Below are 25,521 nucleotides of genomic sequence, written 5' to 3'. Positions count from 1 at the left end.
CTGGGAATGGATCTACAGAAAAACCAAAATCGGTTCACCGCGCCGCGCTTAGAGCACGTGTTCAAAATGGTCATCGACCAGATTGTGTCCGGAGTCTACCTGAATATGCCCACCAAATTTGAAGCAGATCCATCGAGAACTTTGGCCGTGCATCGTGAACACACAGACAGACAAACACAAGCCGTATATATATATAGATGCCGGGGTATGAAAGTTCAACTATGTTAGCATATTAACACCTCATGTCCCAAATAGTCACTAGAACAGGGGACAACACTAGCTAATTAGCATAGCAAGTTTAACACATAGGCTAACTGCACGGTCTGACGGCGTTGCGTGTGTGCAAATGGCGTCGCGTTCTACTCGCAATATCGCATTTATGTTTACTCAGTGAATAGCAATGTGATGACCGAACATCAACTTGAATGCCATAAGTATGTGACTGACTGGGTATTAGGGGCGTACAACACTACTGCCACATGCTTTGTGCTCGCTTTGTTGATGATCACAATGAGTGCTAATTGTGCCAACTTTTGATGGCACACAGCCAAAAAACTGAGCTGCTATAGCCTCGTCACACATTGAATATTCAAAACCGTTTAAATTGACCTCCTTTATTAACGACATTTGTTGTGTCGTTGTGCGTGGTTCCGGTAGCCTGGAATACCCGAACGACAGCTTGGCAAATAACTGCTGCGAGGTAAGGAAATTATCATGTGACAACCTACAACAACAAAACAATCACACAAATAAGCCAGCAAACCTACAGACGTTGCGTGAGGCCCTGCAAAGGGGGACACAGTTCAGTGGCACTCGGAAGTCCCATTGTGGTCGTCCAACAGCAGCGCAATGCATTCACTTGGGGCGCGTAATTATTACACCTACTGTCGACAGAGAAAAACGAAAGTCTGATGAATGGGTATGGAGCGCTCTACTATCGGTGTGCAGTCTTATTCATGAGTTCCGGTGTGACGCCGTCATCTTGGCCCTGCCGTCATATTACCCCCTCGATTTATACTCGAGACTGAAATGTTGTTTCCTGGTAAAAGTAATGAAGTGACATTATTTAAGGACGAAAACCATGTCAGTTTCTTGCATGTGAAGAAAATTGATGGTGAAATTTAATAGATTTTATCCCAAAAATCGATTTCTTCAAAAACGTGTAGCCTACCTTTTGAATGAGAAGGGAAACATTTTAGGATGAATAAACTTTCTAAGTTAAATTAAAAAAAAATGCGTTCGACAAATTTGGCCCCATGAATGTAAGGTACCCAAGGTCGCTCGACATTAGTACTATTGAAGGGTGTTTTTGTTTGTTCAGTGTGGAGTTTATACAAGATCAACGAGGCCGAGAATCGTAATATTACCATGGGGCCAAGATGTCATGATCTGTACACCGGCGTCCGTGCCATAGTGGCCGACCGTCGCAGTACGACTGAGCGGCCCATTTCTACTGGACGAGTTATTAACTGAGTGGATGCGTGAACTGACGTGAGCGTGACATGAAGAACTACTGACCGGACACCTGTTCGGGGTAACCGTCATTGTGAGTGTATCTGTGGCGTGAAATACTGACCAATACCCATCCTGACAGTGTCAGTTTGCACATAAGCATTATCCGAGCATAGTAACCCATGTCACAGACAGACAGACAGACAGACAGAGACAGACAGACATAGAGACAGAGAGAGAGAGATCGCTTGAGCATCTATACACAAACAGCATCCTCCTGTTGTGGGGTTGTTTCCTGGTAAAATTAATGAAGTGACATTATTTAAGGACGAAAAGCATGTTAGTTTCTTGCACACTGAACAACTTTGACCGCGACCCTACAACAGGAGGATGCTGTTTGTGCCACGGTATAGATGTTCAAGCGATCAGTCTCTCTCTCTGTCTCTATGTCTGTCTGTCTGTCTGTCTGTCTATTTGTCTGGCCCCCCTCAGTGGAACTTGAAAGGGTCCGAAGACAAGGAGGTTCATCAGTATTCTTGCTTTTGGAAGCCGGGCACATTCTTCCCCGAGACATAACCCCTGAGGCGCTGACGTCAAAGTAATACCTACTTTTTGAAAAATCTCTGAGTCCTTTACAAAAACGTTATTGTCATATGGGTAAGATTAACTCCGTGAATTTGCGTCGGCAGTACAGATCTGGCAGAACGTTTTTCAAGAACAGTTCTCATGGTACGTGTATAATAACGGATATGTAGTACGTCTCAGGACCGTGAGACCCCCCTACATGAATTTGTAGTACGTCAGTGTTTTCGGCTTCTAGTGCGTAAAGGACGCATGGACGCACAGTTTGGGGAGCCCTGCTAGTGCTCAAAGGATAACTTATGATAATATATGATACCATGCAGAGTCTTAAAGATTGTCCAAACATAATGATATGTGTTTATTGTGAGTGATTGTGACATAATGAGTTAATTGTTACCATTGCCCATTGGAGCTTTTCCCTCATGGGTTATATTAAGGCTGGAGTCTACCACTTGGACAAGTTATAATTTAAAAAAAAATTAAAATTGAACTCTTTTGTTAGTTCAATGGGTTCAATGAGAGGCCAGAAATAACTCACACACACACACACACACACACACACACACACACACACACACATACACTCACACATGCACACGAACACACATACACAAAACCAGTTACTTTGCTGGTAAATTGAAATAAAAGACAAATTTTGAAACCAAATTTGAAACACGAAACAAAAGTGATAAGAAATTTCTAGAACTTTGTCACATTCAAGGTTAGGTATCCCTTTAACCACAATAACATTGCAAATACTCCTTAACATGCTAAACTTTGAACTATGGTGCTTCTACACTGCCTCTAACCCTACCCTTTTGTAGAAAAAAACATACTTCTAGTCTACGCCGGAGAAAATGTAATGAAAAGTGACAAGTCTCCTGAGGAATTGACGAAGAATTTCCAGAACGAAGTTTGTCTTGGTGACTTCAACATACAGCAGTATTAGCAGTTGAAATTTAGTCGTAAGGTCACCGCCAGGCTGTGCATGGATCGCTATCGTTTATCATTAACTTATAGAGAATAAAATTTAATTAAATCTTATCCCTTAGTTGTTGGTTATTATTGTTTATCGTCTCTTCAGCATTTTAATGCTGTTCGATACCGTCATGTTACACTGAAGCACACTCCTTTTTGTGTAAACATGCTGTTCGGCTCACTATCCAGGCTCTGGCTCTGCAGGCTGTCACATGGAATAAGACCACCCCTTCAATCACTTGGTAACATAAAACCAACACCCGGACTGCTTCCTGAGGAGAGTTGACATTATTTTTATGAACTTAATCATTTCTTTAAACGCCACTCGTGGCTTTCCGAAGTACGAAGCTGCCGGGTTTGAAAAAAATTCTAACCGTGTGCACAGAGAGCAACCAGATGTTCAACTTCATCAAATGTTTGGAATGAAACTAAACCAGTGGAGTGATTTCTTTTTCTTTATTTGGTGTTTAACGTCGTTTTCAAGGTTATAATCGCGACGGAGTGGAGTGATGGTCTTATTCCATGTAAAAGCCGAGCCAGACTCTGGGATTGTGACTGACGCTGACAGAACTGTTGACACGACTGAGACTGAAGAGCGGTCACAGCGGGTATTACGAGGACACATATTATGGGACACATACCCAAAACGCCGGTGTCACTAACACGACATTTTTACTCCACGAACAATTTACTCCGGAGTAAAAATTTTGTACGAAATTCTTACTCCGAGTACACCTTTCGTACGAGAAAAGAACTCCCCGGAAGGTAAGAAAAAGTTACTCAGTCCCTCCACGAAATTTTGACTCCCCAAATGTTGACTTCCAGTAAAAATCTAGTACGCGAAAATGGGATGCGGGCAAAAGCATAATGCCAATATGTGATCTCGCGCAAAAAAATGTCGCCCTACCCTCCCTCCACCCCTTCCACCACTAGCCTAACCGGCAGGGGACAGGGGCATTCTGATAAGGCATCGCTCCCAGGGCCGGACTACCAGGGGGGTTATGGGGGTTGCGCACCCCCCCCCCCCCCTAGCCTAAACATGTACCTCACTTATTTAAAACATTTTTTATTATTGTTTATTTTATGCCGTTTCATGCAAGGAGCGACCATTTTGCTATCTCAGAATATGACCTACCCATCAGCTTCAGGGGGCTTCGCCCCCTGACCCCCACTGGCAACCCCCCCCCCCCCTCCTCTTAGCCTAGTCCGGCCCTGGCTCCACGGCTATCGCCAGTTTCTCTGACAGCATGCTAAATTATTGCGCGAATCTATCAAAACTTGACAAGAATACAGAGTTATCTCCCATATGTTTTTCGCGAGCACTGATCTAAATTTGAGATCACGGTGGTTCGCGAGACGAAACTGATTGCAGATTGGCCGACTTCGACAGTGATCTTCGTTCTGTTCTTCACAGTTATGATAAAGACATCGTTCTAAGGTCAAAACAAGTCGAAATTTTGAGACTGCTCAGTGTCGGAAGGAGACCGTGATATATGGTTGCATCACTCTCAACTGGTCGTTACAGAAAAAAATCGTCTGCATCGGCGCGCACCGAAGCCAAAGTTGATTATCACGTGACACTTTAGAGTTGTTTGCACAGTATATACATCCGCGAAAGATAGCTCGCTTGAAACTGTCTTACATATTTATTCCTTTGTAATTTGAAAATTACACAACACCATGAAAAATCATTATCGACGATCGCGAATCTGCTTATATCCATAACACATTACGAAAAGATCTAAATATGTAAAAAATCGATTTCCTCTCCAGACTGAAGGAAAACCAAGGCATCCTAGTCAGGCCGGGATAGAATGAGACCCGAAGGGAAGTAACTCATTTTTGACCTGAGTTCAGGATGGGGACAGGGGAGTAAACTGTTGCGTAGGCAGCCTGGTGCAGGGCCGGACTACTGGGGGGGTTATGGGGGTTGCCCATATCTTCACAATATACTTTTGAAAAAAACCACACATAAAATGAACTGATCCGCCTCTGCCGCCAGGGGGGACATCCCCCTGGGCCACCACTGGCAACCCCCCCCCCTCCTCTTCGCCTAGTCCGGCCCTGTGGTGGGTTAAGTGTGGAGATTTTTCCGATCTCCCAGGTCAACTTAGTGTGTAAACCTGCTAGTGACTTATCCCCCTTCGTGTGTACACGCAAGCACAAGACCAAGTACGCACGAAAAAGATCCTGTAATCCATGTCAGAGTTCGGTGGGTTATAGAAACACGAAAATACCCAGCATGCTTCCTCCGAAAGCGGCGTATGGCTGCCTAAATGACGGGGTAAAAACGGTCATACACGTAAAAATCCACTCGTGCAAAAACACGAGTGCGAGTACGAGGGAGAAGAAGAAGAACGCAGAAGAAGAAGAAGGTCAGACTATTATGTCCAAATCAGTGGAAGGATGCAGGTGTAATGGCGGTCTTATCCCGTGTAAAACCCTGGACATACATCTGCGATGTCTGTCTATTTGGTGTGTTTTTTGGTCCCCAGTCGGCTAATAAACTATTTGGGACATGATGTGGTGATTCTCCAAACTATCTGGGATGGTGACTCGAATAGTTTATATAACTGGCACAGGAACTGAGGAATGTGCCCGTTTACACGAATTGACTGAGCCGCAGGGCACGATCGAGTACGACCGTGACGCGCGAGCACCGACTCGATTCACGTGCCGCGACGAGACAGCGAGTCACGCTGACGAGTCTTTTTTCTTTGACTCTTGTCACTTCACTTGCACTGTAAGCGCTGCGCGCCACGGCCGGCGGTCCCGACTGAGGTGACAAATTTATTCAAAGCATGTTCATGTTCACGGAGTTGTAAGTACACCTCCCCATCCTGCGACGACTGAGGATCACGAAGCCGACGCATTTGACACGCGCCAGTCTCAACCGACGGAACGCCGAACGGCCGTAGCACTGAGTTGGGACCGCGATCGCTCAGCGGCTCGAGTCAATCGGCGAGCCAGCGGGCTGGAATCGATTTTGTAGCGGCTGCTGTTGCATCCCCGGTCGGGCCCCCTCTCACTCTACACTACTAGGCTGTCTCTCTCTTCTCTGCTTCCACACTGAGCAGCAGGTGATGATGAGGACCAAACCGAGGCTTTCAAGATGCACAAATATGGCGGCTTGGGAGAGGAGTAGGATCGCCTTGGTGGCCTGTGTTTTGTGTTCACTGCTCGGCCAGGCTGCCCCCGTGGACTTTCCAAATTCGAGCAGGTGAGTAGCCGAGTGTCGTGCTGGGAGGTGACACTCGTGGTAAAAGTGGGTCAAAGCCTCATGCGAGCGCGTGCTACTCGGGAGAAATCTCGGGCCAGTGCTTCAAAAAATCTAAAGAAATCTGTGGTCGAGACGGATATATATATAGGTGCTGATCGGAACACACTCTCCTACTGTGGGATTTTTGATACGTGAACTTGAAAACAGAATCACTTCCCAAAAGGCTTTGTAAAAAGTTCACTCAACTTGTTCAATTATGTGGTCCTTTGGGGGATTCCTTCGCAATGATGAATGAATGATGCCATGGCTAAATGCCATAAAACGGCATTACTTGGAATAGGGCGTCTGTAATGTGCACAGGAGACTACTTGGAAAGTCCGTGTAAGTTCAGCGAAATTATCACACTGCTGTTTTTGTTTTGTTTCTAAAGATGGCTCTCGGTTGTCTTGAATAATCAGAATGTATGCAGGGTTTCTGTTGGTGAGGACAAACAGATAGTGATACTGATCTTCAGAATTAGAAGTACAGCATAATACATTTAGTAGTGGTATTAGTACCAGAGCCCAAAGAAGAGGGGATATATCTATATATATATATACGACTAGTGTCTGTCTGTCTGTTCGCGATGCACGGCCAAAGTTCTCGGTGGATCTTTTTCAAATTCGGACACCGTATTCAGCTACACCCCGGACACAACCTCATCGATGAGATATTTCAACACGTGCTCTCAGCGCGCAGCGCTGAACCGATTTTGGTTTTTCGCGCGCAGCGCTGAACCGATTTTGGTTTTTCTCTCGATCCATTCCCAGTAACTCTTCCTTATCTTCTCCAGTGTTTTCAGCCGCGTTTGTCTCCCTTCCTCTGTGCAAAGCCGGGTCCCAGGCTACTTCTTCCCGGCAAAGCCGGTACCCGGCGAAGCGGGTATTCATCTAGTATATATATATCTATAGCCATGTTGCTTTGACAGATCCAGCTCGAGTTAGCAGAAGTAATCATACCTTGATTTGGGCGGAGAGGGTGGGGGTGGGGGTGGTAATGATTGGCAACCACTGAACCAAACTTGGATTCATACTATGAGCTTGTGAGGAAATCAGTATATGGCCAAGAATCTGTCAAGGAGTCCAAAAAGTGTTACAATTTTTAGACTTTTTTAAACCTCCTTAAATTTACATGAATAAACATCTCGGTATTCCTGTCCTTCAATTGCAGCATTTTATTTTCCAGTCAAGTGTTCGGTTTATCAAATATTTGCAGATAAAGCACAAATGACTGTATGTTACATTTACACCATAACATAATTTCAAGGTGCTGTCATTTTCTTAGGTTCAGCTTTAGGCAACTGTTTCACTATCCAATGGCTTGATGGCTGAATATAGAGTTGATCTGTACTAAAGCAACACTTGAAACAAGTTTCTCCTGTCTCAATATAAGCAAAATCATTTATCCGTTAGTTACTTTACACCAAAGCCCAGAATCAAAGTTACAATTCAACATTTACCTATTTACACTGTTTTTAAAACAATGAAATTCTCTATGGAAGTGCAGAAAAGGTTCCAGTAAATTTTCATGTCATTTGTTTTGCAAACCTTAACCTCAATCATCAGGTTATTACTTAATTTGAAACAAGAGGCGAAGCCTTCAAGGCTCACGTAAGAAATAGACAAACAGTAACACAAACTCAATCACTCCGTCACACATACACACACACAAACACACACACACACACACACACACAGTAAGCATTGGTGACACTGTGCAAGAAAGCGAGACACTAGATCTATATCTGTCTGCATGTAGCCTACTTACAGGGACACGACTAAGAGTAACTAATACCTAATATTCTGGACTCGCAACGAAATATACAAACAAATGACAATGAACAACGTTTCGACCTAATAGTCTTCAACAGGTTAAAAAAAAAATGAAAACAACAATACAAATATCAAAACGACTTATCAGAGAAGATGATGTCCTCCAAGCGCAAAAGAAGGGGGAAGGGAGATAAATCAAAAAGAAAAATGAGCAATGAAAAATGAAACCAAAACGAAACAAATCAGAATAATAACGCTTGAAGGGCCTGAAGTTGAAAGAGAGAGAGAGAGAGAGAGAGACAGAGAGAGAGAGAGAGAGAAAGAGAAAGAGAGAGAGTAAGAGAGAGAGTGTCAACAATACCTGCGACACGACTGCCAACTTAAGTCTCGGCCCGCTCAAAGTAACAATGACCGAGACTTTCAGTAATTCCTTCGCGTGACGTCTAACCCTCTTACGCCATAATGTGACGTCTTCAAATGACGAAATGTTAAAGTTTCTACCACAGACATACACACGCACGCACATACATACGTGCGTGTGACGTCTTCAAATGACGAAATGTTAAAGTTTCTATCACGCACGCATGCACAGACAGACAAAAGTTAGCATCGCATAGGCTACACTTACGTGAGCCAAAAAGCACGGTCAGCGGTGTAGAAATTATTATCAAATCACCCTCTTTAAATATTTTTACACTATTTTGGTCTGCAGTTTTTTGAGTTACAAACAAGAAATCATAACAAATCCTTTTCACGATAGAATAGTCAGGTTGGTACTCCACTACGGTACACTACCAAATGTTAATTTTACCCATGATCTGTACGTTACTTTACACCAAACAGCAAGTACAAGGTACTGAATTTACATTTAATGGGCTATGCTCACATCAGTTAAACAGTATTTCTAACTTGTTTGTTCTAAGCTACCTGTCTCAAGTCAAAATAAAGGGTTAAATTAATGGTTGTGCCTTTTTGGTTGTGTGTACATCTTTACACAAAAGGATAGTGTAAAGTAACATACAGAAGGCTCCGAAGATCTGCAGGTCCATTTGAAGGGTAATTTATCTTTTATTTAGCTCATAAACCCTCAACAGACTGTTATGTGCTGTTTTTAGCATTATTATGTGCTGCATATGGTCTCAGTAAAAAAAACAAGGTGATGTATGTTACATTTACACCAAAATGTCCCAACAGTGGTCCTTCTGAGGTACATTTTGTCATTCAGTGTGCTTGTTTTCATGTTGAAACAAAGGTTTGGTCTTGCTGGTTGTTCTTAAGCACTGATAAGTTTTCTTCTGTCTCTAAAACAAATTCATTGTCATTTTCAAGTATTCTCAGTATGTACGTTACATTTACACCCTTGTCAGATGGCCTCACTTAAGTCTCTCTACAAGCCAACAGGTGCAAGCACTAGGAATCCTGTGACCATAGTTTAACTACCAGGTGTCTGTGATATAAGAAAACACACACTTTTGTGTATTATGGCATTATTTAAAGACTGTGACAAAACTTGTTTGGGCAAGTAGATACAATTTCATTTACACCAAATGCATATTTTTAACTTAGAAGTACAATTAAATTACATCAAACACAACTTTTTCGCTCAATTTAAAAAAAAATACAATCATCCTACCAAATGACTTTCCTCTGCAATGATTTTTAAGTTAAAGTTTGACCAGAAACATTTTTTTAAGATAGTTTCCCTTTTTTCATGATTATTTACACCAAATGTAACGTACTGACCAGCTAAAAAAGAACGTTCAAAATCCAAAACCTATGTTCAGATCAAACTTTCATTAATCTAACATATGTTTCTCCATCCATTTGTGGACCTATTAAAAATTAGATTGAGATGATACCCTTATCAGTAACTTGGTTATTCAATGCCCAATGTACCATGCGTTTCGCGTAATGCCTACTGTGCCCAAAAAGATGCTTGTTTTCTTGAACAAAGTCAATTTTCTCAGCATCCAGACGACTGACAGACATTAATTTGGTATGGATAGAATCTGCATGAGGAATACTTCATAACTGTATTGTTTATATTGTAGTCATTTAAAAACAGAATAAAATACAAAGTAATAAAAGTATCCAGAACAGGATTTTTGCATTTGGACACCTTGACAGATTCCTGACCATATACACCTCATCAACTGAAATATCTAAGCGTTGTATCATATATACTAGTATAATGTAAGAAAGATTTGAATACAGAGTGGTTAATACTATTACCAATACCATATTATTCATTATTCAATTATGATAGAAACTAAGAAAGCATGTGTGAAGATCTACCTAAAAAATCAAAGAGACCGCTTGAGTACCAGTCAAACAACTTGTGATAATGCATGTTTCAGCTACTAGGTACTGCCCTGCCTTTGATCTGGCAGCACACACAGATTTCCACTCAGTTAAAGTCGGTCACTGACCGGTCACTGACCCCGGTGCAGGAAGTGTTTCCTCTCTCAGATATGACAGGGGAACCACCTCTCATGGCAAAAACTGAGTCATTTTGGTGTGCCCTGTGGGCCCCCTGCATCCAATGGGTGACTGGATTACAATTTTGTTTTAAAAAGAAGGGGGTGTGTCACGCAATGTCTAATAAAAGGCAAACCTTTTGTTAATTATACATGATCATCGTTTGTTATTGCTTATTCTCTTACTCTTAGGTGCCAGAGGATTGTTAAATTAAGTGATTCTGCTTAGGTCTCAGTCTCACTTACTGTTGTTCATCTTGTTTTGTGTTCAGAGCACTGAATTACTTTCCTTTGTCATTTGATCTTGTTATTACACTGGGGAACATTTCTTTGCACTGACTGAGTAGTAACACACAGCTTGTATTGACACAGATTGTTCGATTTGACTTTGAGGTAAATAATTACTTTTAGTACAGTACTATTGAATTTCTAGAACACTGGTAGTTACAGGGAGTGGGGGGGGGGGGGGGGGGTGCCTTTCTAAACTACAGCAGTACATGCCAGCTAAGGGTTGCCTCCACAAAGCCTGAGATTGTTGGGGGAGGGGGGGGGGGGGGGTATGCCTTTCTCCACTCAGGCAATCCAAATCTCCACGATTATGCGGATGTCTGTATGAGCAAAAAAGCACAACACATGAACAACAAACATGGATAAAAAAAAAAACATAACAAGAATCAGGTGAGAGGGATAAAATAGTGGTTTTTTTAATCATATAAATACGAGATTAATACCCGGCTTTGCCGGGAAGAAGTAGAGCCGAATACCCGGCTTTGTCGGGTACCCGGTGCGCACGGTACAGAGTTCTGGAACTGGGCCAGAATAATACTGTAGAATGAGGTGCTCAAGATGACCCATGAAAAGACATGCATAACTGGGTCATCATGGGTCATCTTGAGCACCTCATTCTGCAGTCTTATTCTGGCCCAGTTCCAGAACTGTACAAGAGGTTCATCCACGATGGTTTGGGTGCCACTTCTCTGTCTGAACCCCTCCTTCTCGATTTCATTCACTTCATCCAAGCATTCCATCCCAGCATTCCATCCCAGCATCAAGTTCACATTCAACATCTCTTCCTCATCTGTGGTCTTTCTTGACATCTCCATCTCCATCTTGCATGGTCGCTTCACCACCTCTGTCTTCTACAAAGAAACTGACGCTCATTCATACCTTGATTTCAACTCTTCTCATCATCCTGCCAATAAAAGCAGCATTCCTTTCTCTCAATTCTTTCGTCTTCGGAGGCTCTGCTCTGAAGACGACGACTTCCACCAACAGTCCGTCTTGATGATGTCTTTCTTTTTGGCCCGCAACTACCCTGATGCACTCGTCCGTGACGCCCTTCTGCGTGTTACCCAGGTCTGTCGAGAGTCCGCCCTCAGTCCTACACCATCTAGGGACAGTGACAGACCCGTCGTTTCCCTACTGTTTCATTCCCACAACATGCCAGTAAGCAGAATCCTGAAATCAAACTGGCACATCCTTCAAGGAAGTGACTCTGTTGGTTCGATCTTTGCTCAAAAACCACTCTGTGCTTTCAGAAAAGACCGCAGCGTTCGCGACCTCTTGGTGAGATCCCGTCTTCGCAGTCCCACCAACCCCACAGCCCCTGGGACATTTCCTTGTTCAACGAAACTGCAAATCTTGTCCCTTCCTCCACTCTGACACCTGCCTCCAAGGCCCTCGTGGCTCCTTCACGGTCAAGAGAACGTTTGACTGTCAAAGTCACAACGTTGTCTATGCGATCGTCTGCCTCTCTTGTCGCCAGATTTATATCGGAGAAACCGCGCGCACCCTCGAGGTGCGTTTCTCTGAGCATCTGGCCGACATCCGTCATTCCCGCAATAGGCCAGTATCCCTTCATTTCACCGCCGTTAATCACTCACTTGATCATGTCAGAGTCATGGCTCTGTGGCAAGTACGTGGCGACTCCTTCGAGCGCAAACTCAGGGAGTCCCACATCATATCATCCCTCGGCACTACCTGCCCCGATGGAATTAACATCCGCCGTTAATTCATTCATCTAAACCTTCCCCCCGCTGTTCCACCTTGTGTGTATGTGTGTGTGTGTGTGTGCGCACGGGTACGTGAGTTTCCTCTTTCGTTCCCATTCATCCCCCCCCCCCCCCCCCCACACACATTTTGTTTGGTCTACAGACCTCAAAACTGCCACTTTTCAACTCTAACTTTTTCTTGCCTGTGTTATTGTTGGCTTCCCCTCGAGTAGCTTCCCTTGCTTCTCTGTCTTTGTCATTTGTTGGTTTGTGCAGTGCAGTTGTTTTGTCAGTTATTCTCCTCTTTATCTGTTCTATCGTCTTTCTTCTTCTTTTTTTTGTGTGTGTACTTATGTGTTTTTGTGCCTGAAGAAGACCCTTAGGTCGAAACGTCGCTGTTATTCGTTCTGTGTTCGTCATTTTAACGTGAGTACATTGCTTTTTGGTCTCTTTATTGTTCCCTCTCACGTGCAGTCGCCATTGTTTAATATATAATATACTGAACGGCAAAAGTTAGGGACCGCCCTTGAAAAAACCAGCTGACTTCATCTGTGCCAAACTCCTTGTTCCTAAGTTTATAAAACCAAAATGGCTGTCAGGCCGTACACGCCAGTGGATGAGCAATGCTGTGTTAGCAGGAAACTTGCTCGGGATCCACGGAGGCCTGGCTAGGGCACGAGACAGAAACTGCCAAACTGCAAAAAGTGGACCATTTTTACGCTGGCGCGTGGGCAAGCCTGGGCGGGAAAGATGAAAAATTCGTTATGCACGTGCAGGGGGGATGTGTTGAGAGTGAACTGTTGTCACCAGTTAGGCTTTATAGCCCCGCGATTTTCCGCTAGCCACCATCTTCTCACTATGCCTCCCAGACGAAAGGTGACCACCTTCAACAAAGCCCGGGCCATCGCATGGCTGCAAGACGGCGTAAGCAAGCGAGAAGTGGGCAGACGACTTGGAGTGTCCCATTCTGTCGTGGTCAGGCTGCATCAGAAGTTCCAGGCCACCAACAGCGTTTCTTTAAGGGTGGTCCCTAACTTTTGCCGTTCAGTAGATATGTATGTGTTACAGTCAAAACGGGAAATCAGTCATTACGGGTAATGACTAAAAGTTTTAGTCATTTCCGGAAATGACTGATTTGATCAGTCATTACCGGAATTGCCTAAAATCTTTAGGCATTACCCGTAAATGACTAAACTTTGTGAATATTTTTTACCCTTATTGCCTGACTGCTAGTCTCTCTCTCAGTCATTACCGGAATTGCCTAAAATCTTTAGGCATTACCCGTAAATGACTAAACTTTGTGAATATTTTTTACCCTTATTGCCTGACTGCTAGTCAAGAAAATGCGGAATGTGAATACTAGCTCACTCGGCTTTCTGTCGATTACCAATACACATTATGTGAACTCTTGTTAACTGTAGAATTTTTTCCACAATTATGATTCACGATCACACTCGCTGAAGCACAGAAAGAGTTTGTAGATCAACACAGCCAGTATGGAATTGGAAAAGAAGTTTACAGAGGAATTGTACAAAAGGTATCAACAAACCCAAAGGTGCTTGTTACCGAAAGAGAAATATTTCGGAATCATTGATGAATTAAAGCAACTGCAACCCCAAGCAAAGAAGACAAGCAGGCAATACAAACTTCTGGCTCGGTGAGTAATTAAATCTGTCTGTGTCTCTCTCTCTCAGTCTCTCTCTCTCTCTCCCTCTGTCTCTCTCTCTCTCTCTCTGTCTTTTTTTGTTGTTGTTGTTGTTGTGATTTTTGATATGTTTGTAAAGAAGACAAGCAGGCAATACAAACTTCTGGCTAGATGAGTAATTAACTAGACTCTCTCTCTCTCTCTCTCTCTCTCTCTCTCTCTCTCTCTCTCTTTCTCTCTCTCTCTCTCTCTCTCTCTCTCTCTCTCTCTCTCTCTCTCTCTCTCTCTCTCTCTCTCTCTCTCTCTCTCTCTCTTTCTCGTGATATTAAATGAATCATATGTTGTATTCCAGATATGAAGTTTTGCAGTGTGGCCACATGGAGAAGCTGATCAAGAAACGTACGACACCTGAAGACTCTCCAATCTACTTTGTGACTATTGAAGACACCTTCGACATTATTAAAACTGCACACATAGCAACTGGTCATGGTGGTCGTGACCGCATGCTGAAAGAGCTTGAAAAAAAGTTTGCTAATGTTTTGAGAGAAAGCGTTGAACTGTTCAAGTCTTTTTGTAAGGTTTGCCAGGAGAAAACAAAACGGAAGAGAACCAAAGGAGTGGTTGTTCGACCCATTCTGTCCCATGAATTCGCGTCCAGGGGTCAAGTGGATCTCATCGACTTTCAGTCAATGCAGGATGGACAATACAGGTGGATCATGGTATATCAGGACCATCTTACCAAATTTGTCGTGCTTCGACCACTCAGTTCCAAACGAGCAAGTGAAGTTGCGCTACAGCTTGTTGACATTTTTACTTTGATTGGAGCCCCCGTTATTCTACAGTCAGATAATGGATCTGAGTTCACCGCTTTCATCATAAGGGAACTGCGGGAAATCTGGCCGGAACTCAAAATCGTCCACGGAAAGCCACGGCATCCCCAGAGCCAGGGTTCAGTCGAGAGAGCGAACTCCGACATTAAAGATATGCTAATTGCATGGATGACGGACAATCAAACAACGGGTTGGTCATTGGGACTCAGATTTGTGCAGTTTGCTAAAAACAGATCCCACAGCGCAGGCATCGGGCGATCTCCCTGCCTGGCAATGTTTGGAGTGGAACCAAGAGTGGGCCTCAGTTCCACATCTCTGCCTGTGGATTTGATTGATCGGTTGCAGACAGAAGATGATCTCCAGGCTATTGCATGTTCCACTGCATCGCCACAAGCCGAACTGGGGCCAGATGCCTCTGTCATTTTGAATGAAACGGTAGATGGCGGAACAGAGGACACCACTGAAGATTTTCCAAATAACTCAGCAGCTGCTGTGGTTTTGAACGAATTGGCGGCAGGTGGATCAGTTGATCTCATGGAAGATCTTCCAAATGAACCTGTAGGACCGGATGTTTCTGGACTTTTCAACAAAGTGAGTGCAGGTGAATCCTATGACATCACAGATATTCACACTCCGTCTCCATCAATCAACACAGTCGAGGATGTCATCACAGTACCGACAGACTGTGACGCACAAGAAGTTATCGGTGTTCTGTTCCCACCTGGCAATTGTGCATCTGGGGTTTCAACCACAACAGTTGACGTACACGTACAATCTTTCTCGGCCATGGCTGAAAACCAAAGAGCACTCCTTCTCTTGGAAAAGCGACAGCAAGAAATTATGTCTCAGCGTCAAGCCAGTCGAGAGTGCCAAGAAAAGCAGGCAGAACAGATGGTAAAGAGGAGCAGGGTGGAACTTTGTCCTGCAGAAAAGGGTGACAATGTTGCCGTGCCGATTCCACTCGTTGACAGAGGCCGAGGGGACCCCAGAAACATTTTGGCAGTTGTCTTGGATAGGCGAGATAACAACACGTACACTCTTGCAACAAAACATGGGATTCTAAAAGGTTCGTATGAAAGGAGTGGGTTTGAACTATGTCCACAAAAACTCCTGGATACGGCAGACCTTAACTGTGACACAATCCTGAGCCTGCGAGAAACAGTTATTCGCGGATCACAGAGTGGTGGGCAGGGTTATATCAAGTGCAACTGTGCAGGAACAAAAAAGTGTCGCACTAACAGGTGCAAGTGCTACAAATCAAAGATAAAATGCAACAGTCGCTGCCACCAAAGCCTAAACTGCCACAACAAATGAAATGTGTGTGTGTGCGTGTGTGCGTGTGTGCGTGTGTGTGTGTGTGTGTGTGTGTGTGTGTGTGTGTGTGTGTGTGTCATTTACTTCAATTTTCCATTGATTTATTCTATTTTACTCCAGATTTCTGTTCAATTTATCGAATGTGTATTTGTCATTACAGCGTCAAAGTGTGTGTTCAAGACGGTTTAGTTGCAAGGGGTATTGACAGGGGGAGGGAGAGAGAAAGAGAGAGAGAGAGAGACAGACAGACAGACAGGCAGAGAGACAGGCAGAGAGAGAGAGACAAAGAGAGAGAGAGAGAGGCACAGACAGAGAGAGACACAGACAAAGACAGAGAGAGAGATAATTCCATTTTCTTTAAATTTCTGTTCATTTTATCTTTTCTTTATTCCAAATTTCTGTTCATTTTATCAAATGTGTATTTGAAATAAAAGATTGACAAATGTTTAACATCAGAATTGCGGGGTTTGAGCGCTTTATGGCGAAGGGAGTGCGTTCTATATAGCATTTCTATTGGCCGATCTGAGAAGTACACGCATTTAGTGCGCGTTTTATAGCAAATGAGTTGTTCTTTGCTAATGGTGACTGCGGTGGGTGACATCAAGTAAAATCAATTTTTTAAATTACGGGGAATGATGGTGACAAAATAAGATAATTACTGCATTCTACTGATGTAGCAGTATCAACAAAATCACCATGAAGGAAAATAATATGACAGAAGTAGCACTTATTCCTGCTTGTTTTCGTTTTTTGTTCACAAAATGGCGGCCAAAACGGGGAATGACAGACCCCTGCCATGTTCACAACACATTTCAAACCGACAGCTGCTCTAGAAAGGATAACTGTTATCATTCAACGATAACTTATACTTGGATTAAACTGCACAAAATCTTATTTGGACAACTGACCCTCTCCTGCTCGCGTGCTGCGTCCGATAAAAAACTGGTAACCTTCGAACGCGCGGCGTCACAAATCTGATCCACTGAAGAAAGACAATTTGCTGGCCTGAGCGCCAGGAAGGCAAACACACATTTTTATTTTCAAATCATGGCATCATTATCGATAGATGAAGATATTTGGTCGCGTGAATATACATCCGTGTACCTCGCAACGGTGACTTTCGTATCTGCCGTCACAAACGTTCGCCAGGTTACCCCGATTTTCATTTCTTCGCTCGCGCAGTTGAGCATGGATTGTTCTCGTGCGGCCTCAGTCCGGAAGACGGCAGGGTAAACACACAAATAGTGATGATGTCCCGAGTTTTGTGTACTACATAGAAAAGTTTGTGTACGGCAAAATTGATGACGTGTCACAGAGGCGAGGTAACTCCGTTCACAGGTTACTTTCGCGCGAAATATCTCTGTGCCACCGGTTTCGTCCTGAAAATCAACCGTATCGCATTGATTTTGCGAAAACTGAAAGTTCAGGTAAGGCCCCCCCCAAAAAAAAGGTCTGTTTACGGTAACATAGGCCAAAAAAATAGGGTCGGTAGGTCGGGATTTTTTTATTTTTTTAATTTTTTTTTCTCCAAAAAACCATATTTTTACGTTATTTTGCCCAAAAAACAAGATTTTTTTTTTTTTCCCCAAATGCCAAAAAAAAGTCTAGGGTCGTGCGAAAAAACTAGGGTCGGTCGGGTTACCGTAAACAGACCTATTTTTTTTTGTGGCCTAAGTTGCACAAGTTTCCTTAATGCTTACTTCGTAAAATTATTGATGTTAAAGTTGATAGTATAGTTATTTTAGAGCACAGGACTTAAAAATTATCGGGAGCTATGCAGCGACCGGCCATTCTCGAATGGTTTCATTCGTACGCAGGTGACCACAGATAATAGTTCTGTGAAGTTTAGGTGGCACTCTTCGCTGTTTTTTGGCAATAAAGTTGCAGAACTGTTTGTGTTGGTATTGTCTCCTTTATAACATTCATTTGTAGCATAATTTGATTGATTGCACCAGTACAGCGTAATACATGCACAAGTATTGGCAATTTGGTGTCGCGTGATTTGCAGGTTACCTCTTTCTGTTTTGATACATTTGAGCAGTAGTTTGCATTTGATTCTAATAATCTGTAGGTATTCCAAGTTACACCCTTTTAAACAATAACTGACCAAAATATCCCTGCCCTGCTGTAAGCAGTTGTGTTGCCACAAAAAGATCAAACTACAAGGTAACCTGCAAACGGTGTCACAAAATTACTGAACCTAACAACACTAAACTGTACATCAAAAATTCTTCAATACATGACAAACTAACAGCAAACACTCTGTTTTCATGGAGTTTACTCAAATTGTTTCACAGAATTAGTTTATAGATATGCTGTGTAAATTTGGTGTCACAAAGTACTGCAGGTTACTCCATTGTGACCCCCACCAGTCAGTCTGCTTTTTTGTCCGAACCATAAAAGTTCCTGACATTTTCTTTTTAGACTCAAATAATACAAGGGCTCCACTTGACAGGAATAGTATTTTCCAGGTTGTAGCTGCATTTTGAAAATTTCAGTAAGTTTTCACTGTTTTGTCACCAATAGCAAAGAACAACTCAATTGGCTTTCGCACACACGGGTGCAACCTTCGTGTCTACCACTCTGTGTGTTTTATAGCCTTTACAACCAAATAAATTTAATGTGTTTTTGCTTGATTTTTGAATTATTACTAAGTTTAATATTGACTTATGTTAAATATTGTATGGAAACACAATATCATGCATAATTGGATAACAATTAGATGATTGTGGGGGAGCAAACTATGAAGACTCACAATTTTTGTAATAATGGGATTCATCTCAGAACATTTAGTTCATGTTCAGTCATTACTGGTAATGTCTAGAGCATATTTTTAGTCATTTACGGGTAATGACTAAAGATTTTAGGCATTTCCAGTAATGACTGATCAAAACCGTCATTTCCGGAAATGACTAAAACTTTTAGTCATTACCCGTAATGACTGATTTCCCGTTTTGACTGTAACATATGCACAATTTATCATTCACCAGAGGGAGTAAAATACTAAAATTCCATTTACAAAGCAAAAATGCTTCAGCTTATTGGGGACCCTGCCAGATGACCTATGGACCCCCAGTGTTATTTGTTATTTTGAAACTCGTTCTACCTTGAATGGATTGATTTTGCACTACAATGCCAAAGGTTATTCTTTGCACAACCCTCAGTAAGTGTGTTGTTTGAATTACAATTTACGATACAATTTTATTTTGATGTGTTCAGGGTGCAAACATGGACGGAAAATCTTGGCTACAAACTGCGAAAACTGCTGGACACACTGAATGGATACCACACTCCCTTGGATTCAGTAAGTATAATTAGTTTGGCAATTGTCTATGTGGATGTTACAACATATTCTGATCTACTCTTATTATAAAGACTAGAACTTGATTTTTACAAAGATGAAGATTTAACTTAAGCCTTGACTTTTTCTTCTAATCTGGCCTTGGGACCAACGCACATGCACGCACGCACGCACGCACACACACACACACACACACACACACACACACACACACACACACACACACACACACACACACACACACACACACACACACACACACACACACACACACACTCTCACTCACTCACTCACAGTCACACTCACTCACTCACAAACACACGTTATAGTATACTGAAACAGAAACACAAAAGAGAGAGAATGAGAGAGAGTCTCAGACTTGCGTAGAGAGAGAGAACACATTATTTGACAACTGTTCTTTCCTGTTTGGCTTTACTTTCAGTCCTACAAAACGGCTAGCCAGAAGTTTGACTTCGAGTTCAAGCCGGTAGAACCACAGATGCTGGTCAAAAGGATGGCAGAAAATCTCTCCACCATGCTCAGCGAAAAGATGGACTCACTTTGGGTGAGGCTGAGAGCTCAGCGTTAAATTTATATTAATTTCAATGGACCCCCCCCCCCCCCCGCCCCTCCTTTTTGGTAACCATCACCCCCCTCCCCAAATTTAAAAAAACCCACCTTTTGAAAGTGAAATCTTGCTTTTTCCAATTTTGGTTCATAACCTCCATTTGAAGACTGTATCCTGTTAAACTTTGTTTAATTAAGACCTTATTTGTTTAGATTGATTTGTAGATCTTACATTTAAGGGGTTCCACTGTACCATTGTATGTGGTTTTATGCTTCTACTTAAGCAAAAAAAAAAAAAATAGGTGTGGTTAAAGGCACAGTAAGCCTCCTGTAAACCATCACAGAGCTCCCCGAGCGTCTACATATAGTACAAGCATACTTCCATTTGATCGCTCACCGAACGGGAACATCCTGGCTGCTTTCTGTCGAGCGTGAGAAATTTTCAAAGAATTTATTTTCGTGGACTTGGCCTCAACAGCAATGGCGCCTCGTTTTGGTGCTGGACGGCTGTTATGAATACCGGAATTCACGCCCGGACAGTAAGCCTCCCCTAAACCATCACAGATACTGTCAGGCTTTTACACACAGTACAAACACCCTTCCATTTGAAAGCTCACCAAACGGGAACATCCTAGGTGCCCTACGTAAAGAGCGAGCAATTTTTAAAGAATTAATTTTGCAGATTGTCTCGAACACTTTTTGGACCCATCCTGAACTCAGGTCAAACATGAGTTACTTCCCTTCGGGTCTCATTCTATCGATGTAAACTGGCGATAGCCGTGAATCGATGATTATCAAAATGTTTTTGGACCGTGGTGCGTTTTTGCGCTAGACCTAACTTTTAAAATCTAAATAATAAATTGACAGCTTGTTACACAAACATTCTTTAATCATAAAAGAATTCTTTTTTCATCAAGACAAGATCAGTACAATTCGAAGTTGTGAAAGTTTGAAAAAAGAAAAGCCCGGAAGCAGGGTCACGCAAGGGTCGTAGCAGACGACGCCGGTTTATCAGTGCATATCGCCGTTCCTCTCAACAGTCAAAAGCCATCGCTAGCAGCTAGAGTTCTTGTGAACCACAGCCGTTTGTTTCGTGCATAAAAACGTGCTATTGTAAATAGTCGCATTCAAATAACTAACTGACGACTACATTGTGAAAAAGGGAAACTGGATCACACGGGTTCACGATGGCTCAGGGGTAAGATAAACCACGCAAAAATAAATTCTTTGAAAATTGTTCGCTCTTTACGGAGGACACCTAGGATGTTCTCAATCGGTGAGTGTTTAAATGAAAGGGTGTTTGTACTGTGTGTAAAAGCCTGACCGTATCTGTGATGGTTTACGGGAGGCTTACTGTGCCTGCCAAAAAAAATAGGGTAGGAAGGTAGGCAATCACTTTTTTTTTTTTTTTAACTTTTTTTTTCTAATGTGTACAAATTAAACCTACTTGACAGGGAAATAAGTGTGCGACTCGAGCGCTTTCGCTTTCATTGCGTTTTCTGCACTGTTTTTTTGTTTGTTTTGTTTTTTGTTTTTGTGTGACAAATGTAATAAAAAGTTATAGGGTTGGCCCCTAAAAATAGGGTAGGTCGGGTTACCGTAACCACACCTATTTTTTTTTTTAGGCCTTATGGGGGAATTAAAACTAGCTCTGAATAAATGAACCTGCGATGAAAGAACATAACTGGGACCAGCCAAAAGTGTCCTTTCATTGCAGGTGGCCTGTCATAACAGGTATAGTTAGGTCAAGATGATAGACAAATGGACAACATAAGGTGTCCTTTATTGGGGGTGTTCTCTCATTGAAGGGGCCTTGCATCGCAGGTACATGTACCACTGTGTATGTATTACAGTTACACGTTTAAAAAAAAGACTTAAGAAAAAGTTTATAAGAAGAGTTTCTCGAGTTGGATGCCTACTCTTATTTGAGGGGGTTCTCTAGCGTTGTGTTCCCTCTCTTGTTCATTGTGCTGTGAAAGAACTTTTTTCTGATGCTAACCTGGAATTTTGTAATACGTGCTAATTGTAGATGATTATACATGTACACTAATACTCTGCCTATAACTGGGCAGATGGGTTTTTCTTCTTCTTCTTCTGCGTTCGTGGGCTGAAACTCCCACGTACACTCGTGTTTTTTGCACGAGTGGAATTTTACGTGTATGACCGTTTTTTTACCCTGCCATTTAGGCAGCCATACGCCGTTTTCGGAGGAAGCATGCTGGGTATTTTCGTGTTTCTATAACCCACCGAACTCTGACATGGATTACAGAATTTTTTTCGTGCGCACTTGGTCTTGTGCTTGCGTGTACACATGGGGGTGTTCGGACACCGAGGAGAGTCTGCACACAAAGTTGACTCTGAGAAATAAATCTCTCGCCGAACGTGGGGACGAACTCACGCTGACAGCGGCCAACTGGATACAAATCCAGCGCGCTACCGACTGAGCTACATCCCCGCCCCGCCAGATGGGTTTGATTTTTGTGCGGTTGTAGTATACAGAAGATACAGCTGAAAGAGACATCACTGTGAAAAAGCTTTGTTGCAAAGAAAGAAAAAGTTTGTGTTTTTATCTGTGAACCTGTAAAGTTGCCCAAGATTCTCAAACAAAAATTTGTTTTACCTTCCGCAGAAACTGGTTGAAGCTGCTGAGGCCGCCGCTCTGAATTACACTTACAACTCTAACCTGAAGGTAACGTCACAGTGAATATTTCCACTTGTGTTCTGATTTGCGTCATCAGCATGATCATTATCACCAGCAGCAGCATCATTACCATCATCATTGTAGTCATCATCATCCTCTTCTTGAACGTCGTCATCGTCGTTGTCATCATCATCTGTGTTGTTTGCATTGACATTCCATTCATGAATGTCTTTTGCAGTTCTTCTTCTTCTTCCCGTTGACCCCTGGCCAGTCAATTGTCTGATAGTGTTGACATGTAAGACTCAAGTTAGTAAGAGGTCGTCTGACAGAATTTTTTGTGTTTTTTTTTTGCTAGAGCATTTGGAGCAATACATATTTTGCTAATACAGCAGACTTCCACTAACTCGCGGTCTTTGGAGTCCAAAGATTTTTGATCGCGATATATCCGATTCGCGATGCAGTTTGGGGTCCAATTAAAGGGAAGAAACCGCGTTCTCTTCTGAGTCGGAGAAAAACGCGGTTATTTCCCTTGTTGGTCACAAAAAGCCTGTGAGCGTCACGTTGGCGTGTGTGCGTTTGCCGTGTGAGTGCATGTGTGTGTGTGCGTGCATGTATGTATGTGTGTGTTACTGCGTTTCTCGCAAGTGTGACGCTTCTGTTGGCAACTAAGTTCTCAAAAGATTAACTGCGATGACACGTTTTCTTTTATCAGCAGATGACGATTTCTTTTTTTTTTCTCCGACTCATAATGAATACATGTTGGGTTTAGCGCTGGTCTTATATTGACAACATACTATTTGACACCAACGATAGTTAGATCAGAATGATTGGTGGATCAAAATCATTGGTTGACGTTTACATTTTTAGATGCGTCGGTTACATGGATAAGCTTGTTTTGTTTTGCTTTGTGTAAGTGAGTTGACACGCGTTTTGCCTTTGGCAGAAAGCATGTAGATTTCTTCTTTGATTGTTTGCTTTTTCTGAAACCTGCTATAACGCAAGAAGCTGAAGCATTTCATGGTGCCTGTAGAAAATCCAGGGCGTCTAGCTGAGATTGCGATTAGCGGGACTCGAGTGTTAAATTGCATGCCTGACTAGATTGCAGAAGACTGAAGCGCAGTTTTAAGCACTTGATTGGCGCCTGTGGCCACCCGGACCGTCTAGCAGAGATCGCAATTAGCTGGACTCGAGTGTTCAACTGCACGCCTGACTTGCCATACTGACTGGTCAGACACTTAACCTCTATAGGCACGTGGCCAATTTGACGATACCGATCGTGGCATGAAAGCTCTTGACTGAGTGGGGCACGTGCGCGTGAAAGGTTTGTTTTCCTTTTGTTCGCAGGTCTCGATCAACCCGTAATGTACACAACCTGAAAACACACACACACGTAGAACGCTATTTGGAGAGACTGAGGGAGAGAAAGAGAGAGACTGATAAGATGAAATGACAATTTACTGCATGATGAAAGGCCATCGGACCCAGAGAGAGATAGCGTGGTTATGATAGAATTTTTTTTCATGATCTGTACTATTTTTTGTCCTTTACGTGACTAATTTTGTAAAAAAAAAAAAGAAAAAAAAGGTCGGTCCTGTTTTTTGGGGGGTCCAAGAGGTCTCCGCGATATAGCCGAATTCGCGATTTAGTGGACCGCGAGTTAGTGGAAGTCTGCTGTAACTTGATTTGACCCCGTGTGAGGATCACGGTCCCAGTGAGTGAATTGCAAACAGTCGTTCTTCTATCAGTAAGTCACTAAATCAGTAAATGATGTCACTTCCACGAGGTTTTAATTCTGGACTATGCCAATATTTTCAATCAAGGTCCAACTGATCTTAGATAATTGTACAGTGGAACCCCCATTTTAAGACCCCCCAATTTTAGACTCCGTCCCTTTTAAGACCTTGTTTTCTCAGACTTTCTGTTCAGAACCTCTGTAAATTTACCCCCATTTTGAGACCCCCTTCATTTTGTTTTGTTCGTTCATGGGCTGAAACTCCCATGGCTTTTACGTGTATGACCGTTTTTGCCCCGCCATTTAGGCAGCCATACGCCGTTTTCGGAGGAAGCATGCTGGGTATTTTCGTGTTTCTATAACCCACCGAACTCTGACATGGATTACAGGATCTTTTTCGTGCGCACTTGGTCTTGTGCTTGCGTGTACACACGGGGGTGTTCGGACACCGAGGAGAGTCTGCACACAAAGTTGACTCTGAGAAATAAATCTCTCGCCGAACGTGGGGATGAACTCACGCTGACAGCGGCCAACTGGATACAAATCCAGCGCGCTACCGACTGAGCTACATCCCCGCCCCAGACCCCCTTCACTGTAAGACCTGATTTTCTCAGTTTTGGAGGTCTCAAAAGGGGGGCTCCACTGTCATTTAACCTTGAGTTTGTCCAAATCAAATGTGAAGGTTGATTTGTGTGAGTGATGTGTGTGTGTTCCCGCAGTGGGGCACTGCGGTTATGAAATTAAAGGCCCCTCCTGTTTTTGGAACCGCAGGAGCTTTCTAGTTTGCTGTTAGGTAGATTTTTGGTTCCTCTTTCCTGTCATGCTCTCTTTTTCTTCGTGAATTCTTTTCTTTTTTCTGCCTTCTTGCTCATTCACCTGTATTTTTTCCAAAAATCTCTTCTCTTGCCGCTTGTCTCGCGATTCATGTATAGTTTAATCTGTTAGTGTTCTGATGTAAGTCCAGCAGTAGATAGGTTAAG

General features: G+C 42.9%; 1 protein-coding gene across 6 annotated transcripts in view; it reads left to right on the top strand.

Moving 5' to 3' along the window:
• The first annotated feature begins 5,817 nt into the window (after nt 1–5,817).
• Nucleotides 5,818–25,521, top strand: part of LOC138964508 (voltage-dependent calcium channel subunit alpha-2/delta-2-like) — a 113,332-nt gene continuing 93,628 nt past the window's right edge. For 4 of the 6 annotated variants that reach the window (XM_070336487.1, XM_070336485.1, XM_070336486.1 and 1 more), the window contains exons 1-4: nt 5,819–6,232; nt 19,520–19,604; nt 20,044–20,166; nt 22,798–22,857. In XM_070336487.1, the coding sequence (XP_070192588.1) occupies nt 6,096–6,232; nt 19,520–19,604; nt 20,044–20,166; nt 22,798–22,857 (405 nt within the window). In that variant the 5' untranslated portion in view covers nt 5,819–6,095. Of the gene's footprint in view, nt 6,233–19,519; nt 19,605–20,043; nt 20,167–22,797; nt 22,858–25,521 lie in introns of all 6 variants that reach the window. The other 2 variants (XM_070336482.1, XM_070336483.1) reach the window with 1 other exon arrangement.

This window comes from Littorina saxatilis, linkage group LG4 (assembly GCF_037325665.1).
Source record: "Littorina saxatilis isolate snail1 linkage group LG4, US_GU_Lsax_2.0, whole genome shotgun sequence".
Taxonomy (NCBI): domain Eukaryota; kingdom Metazoa; phylum Mollusca; class Gastropoda; order Littorinimorpha; family Littorinidae; genus Littorina; species Littorina saxatilis.
The sequence above is the reverse complement of the archived record's forward strand: the minus strand, read 5'-3'. Positions and strand labels throughout refer to the sequence as shown.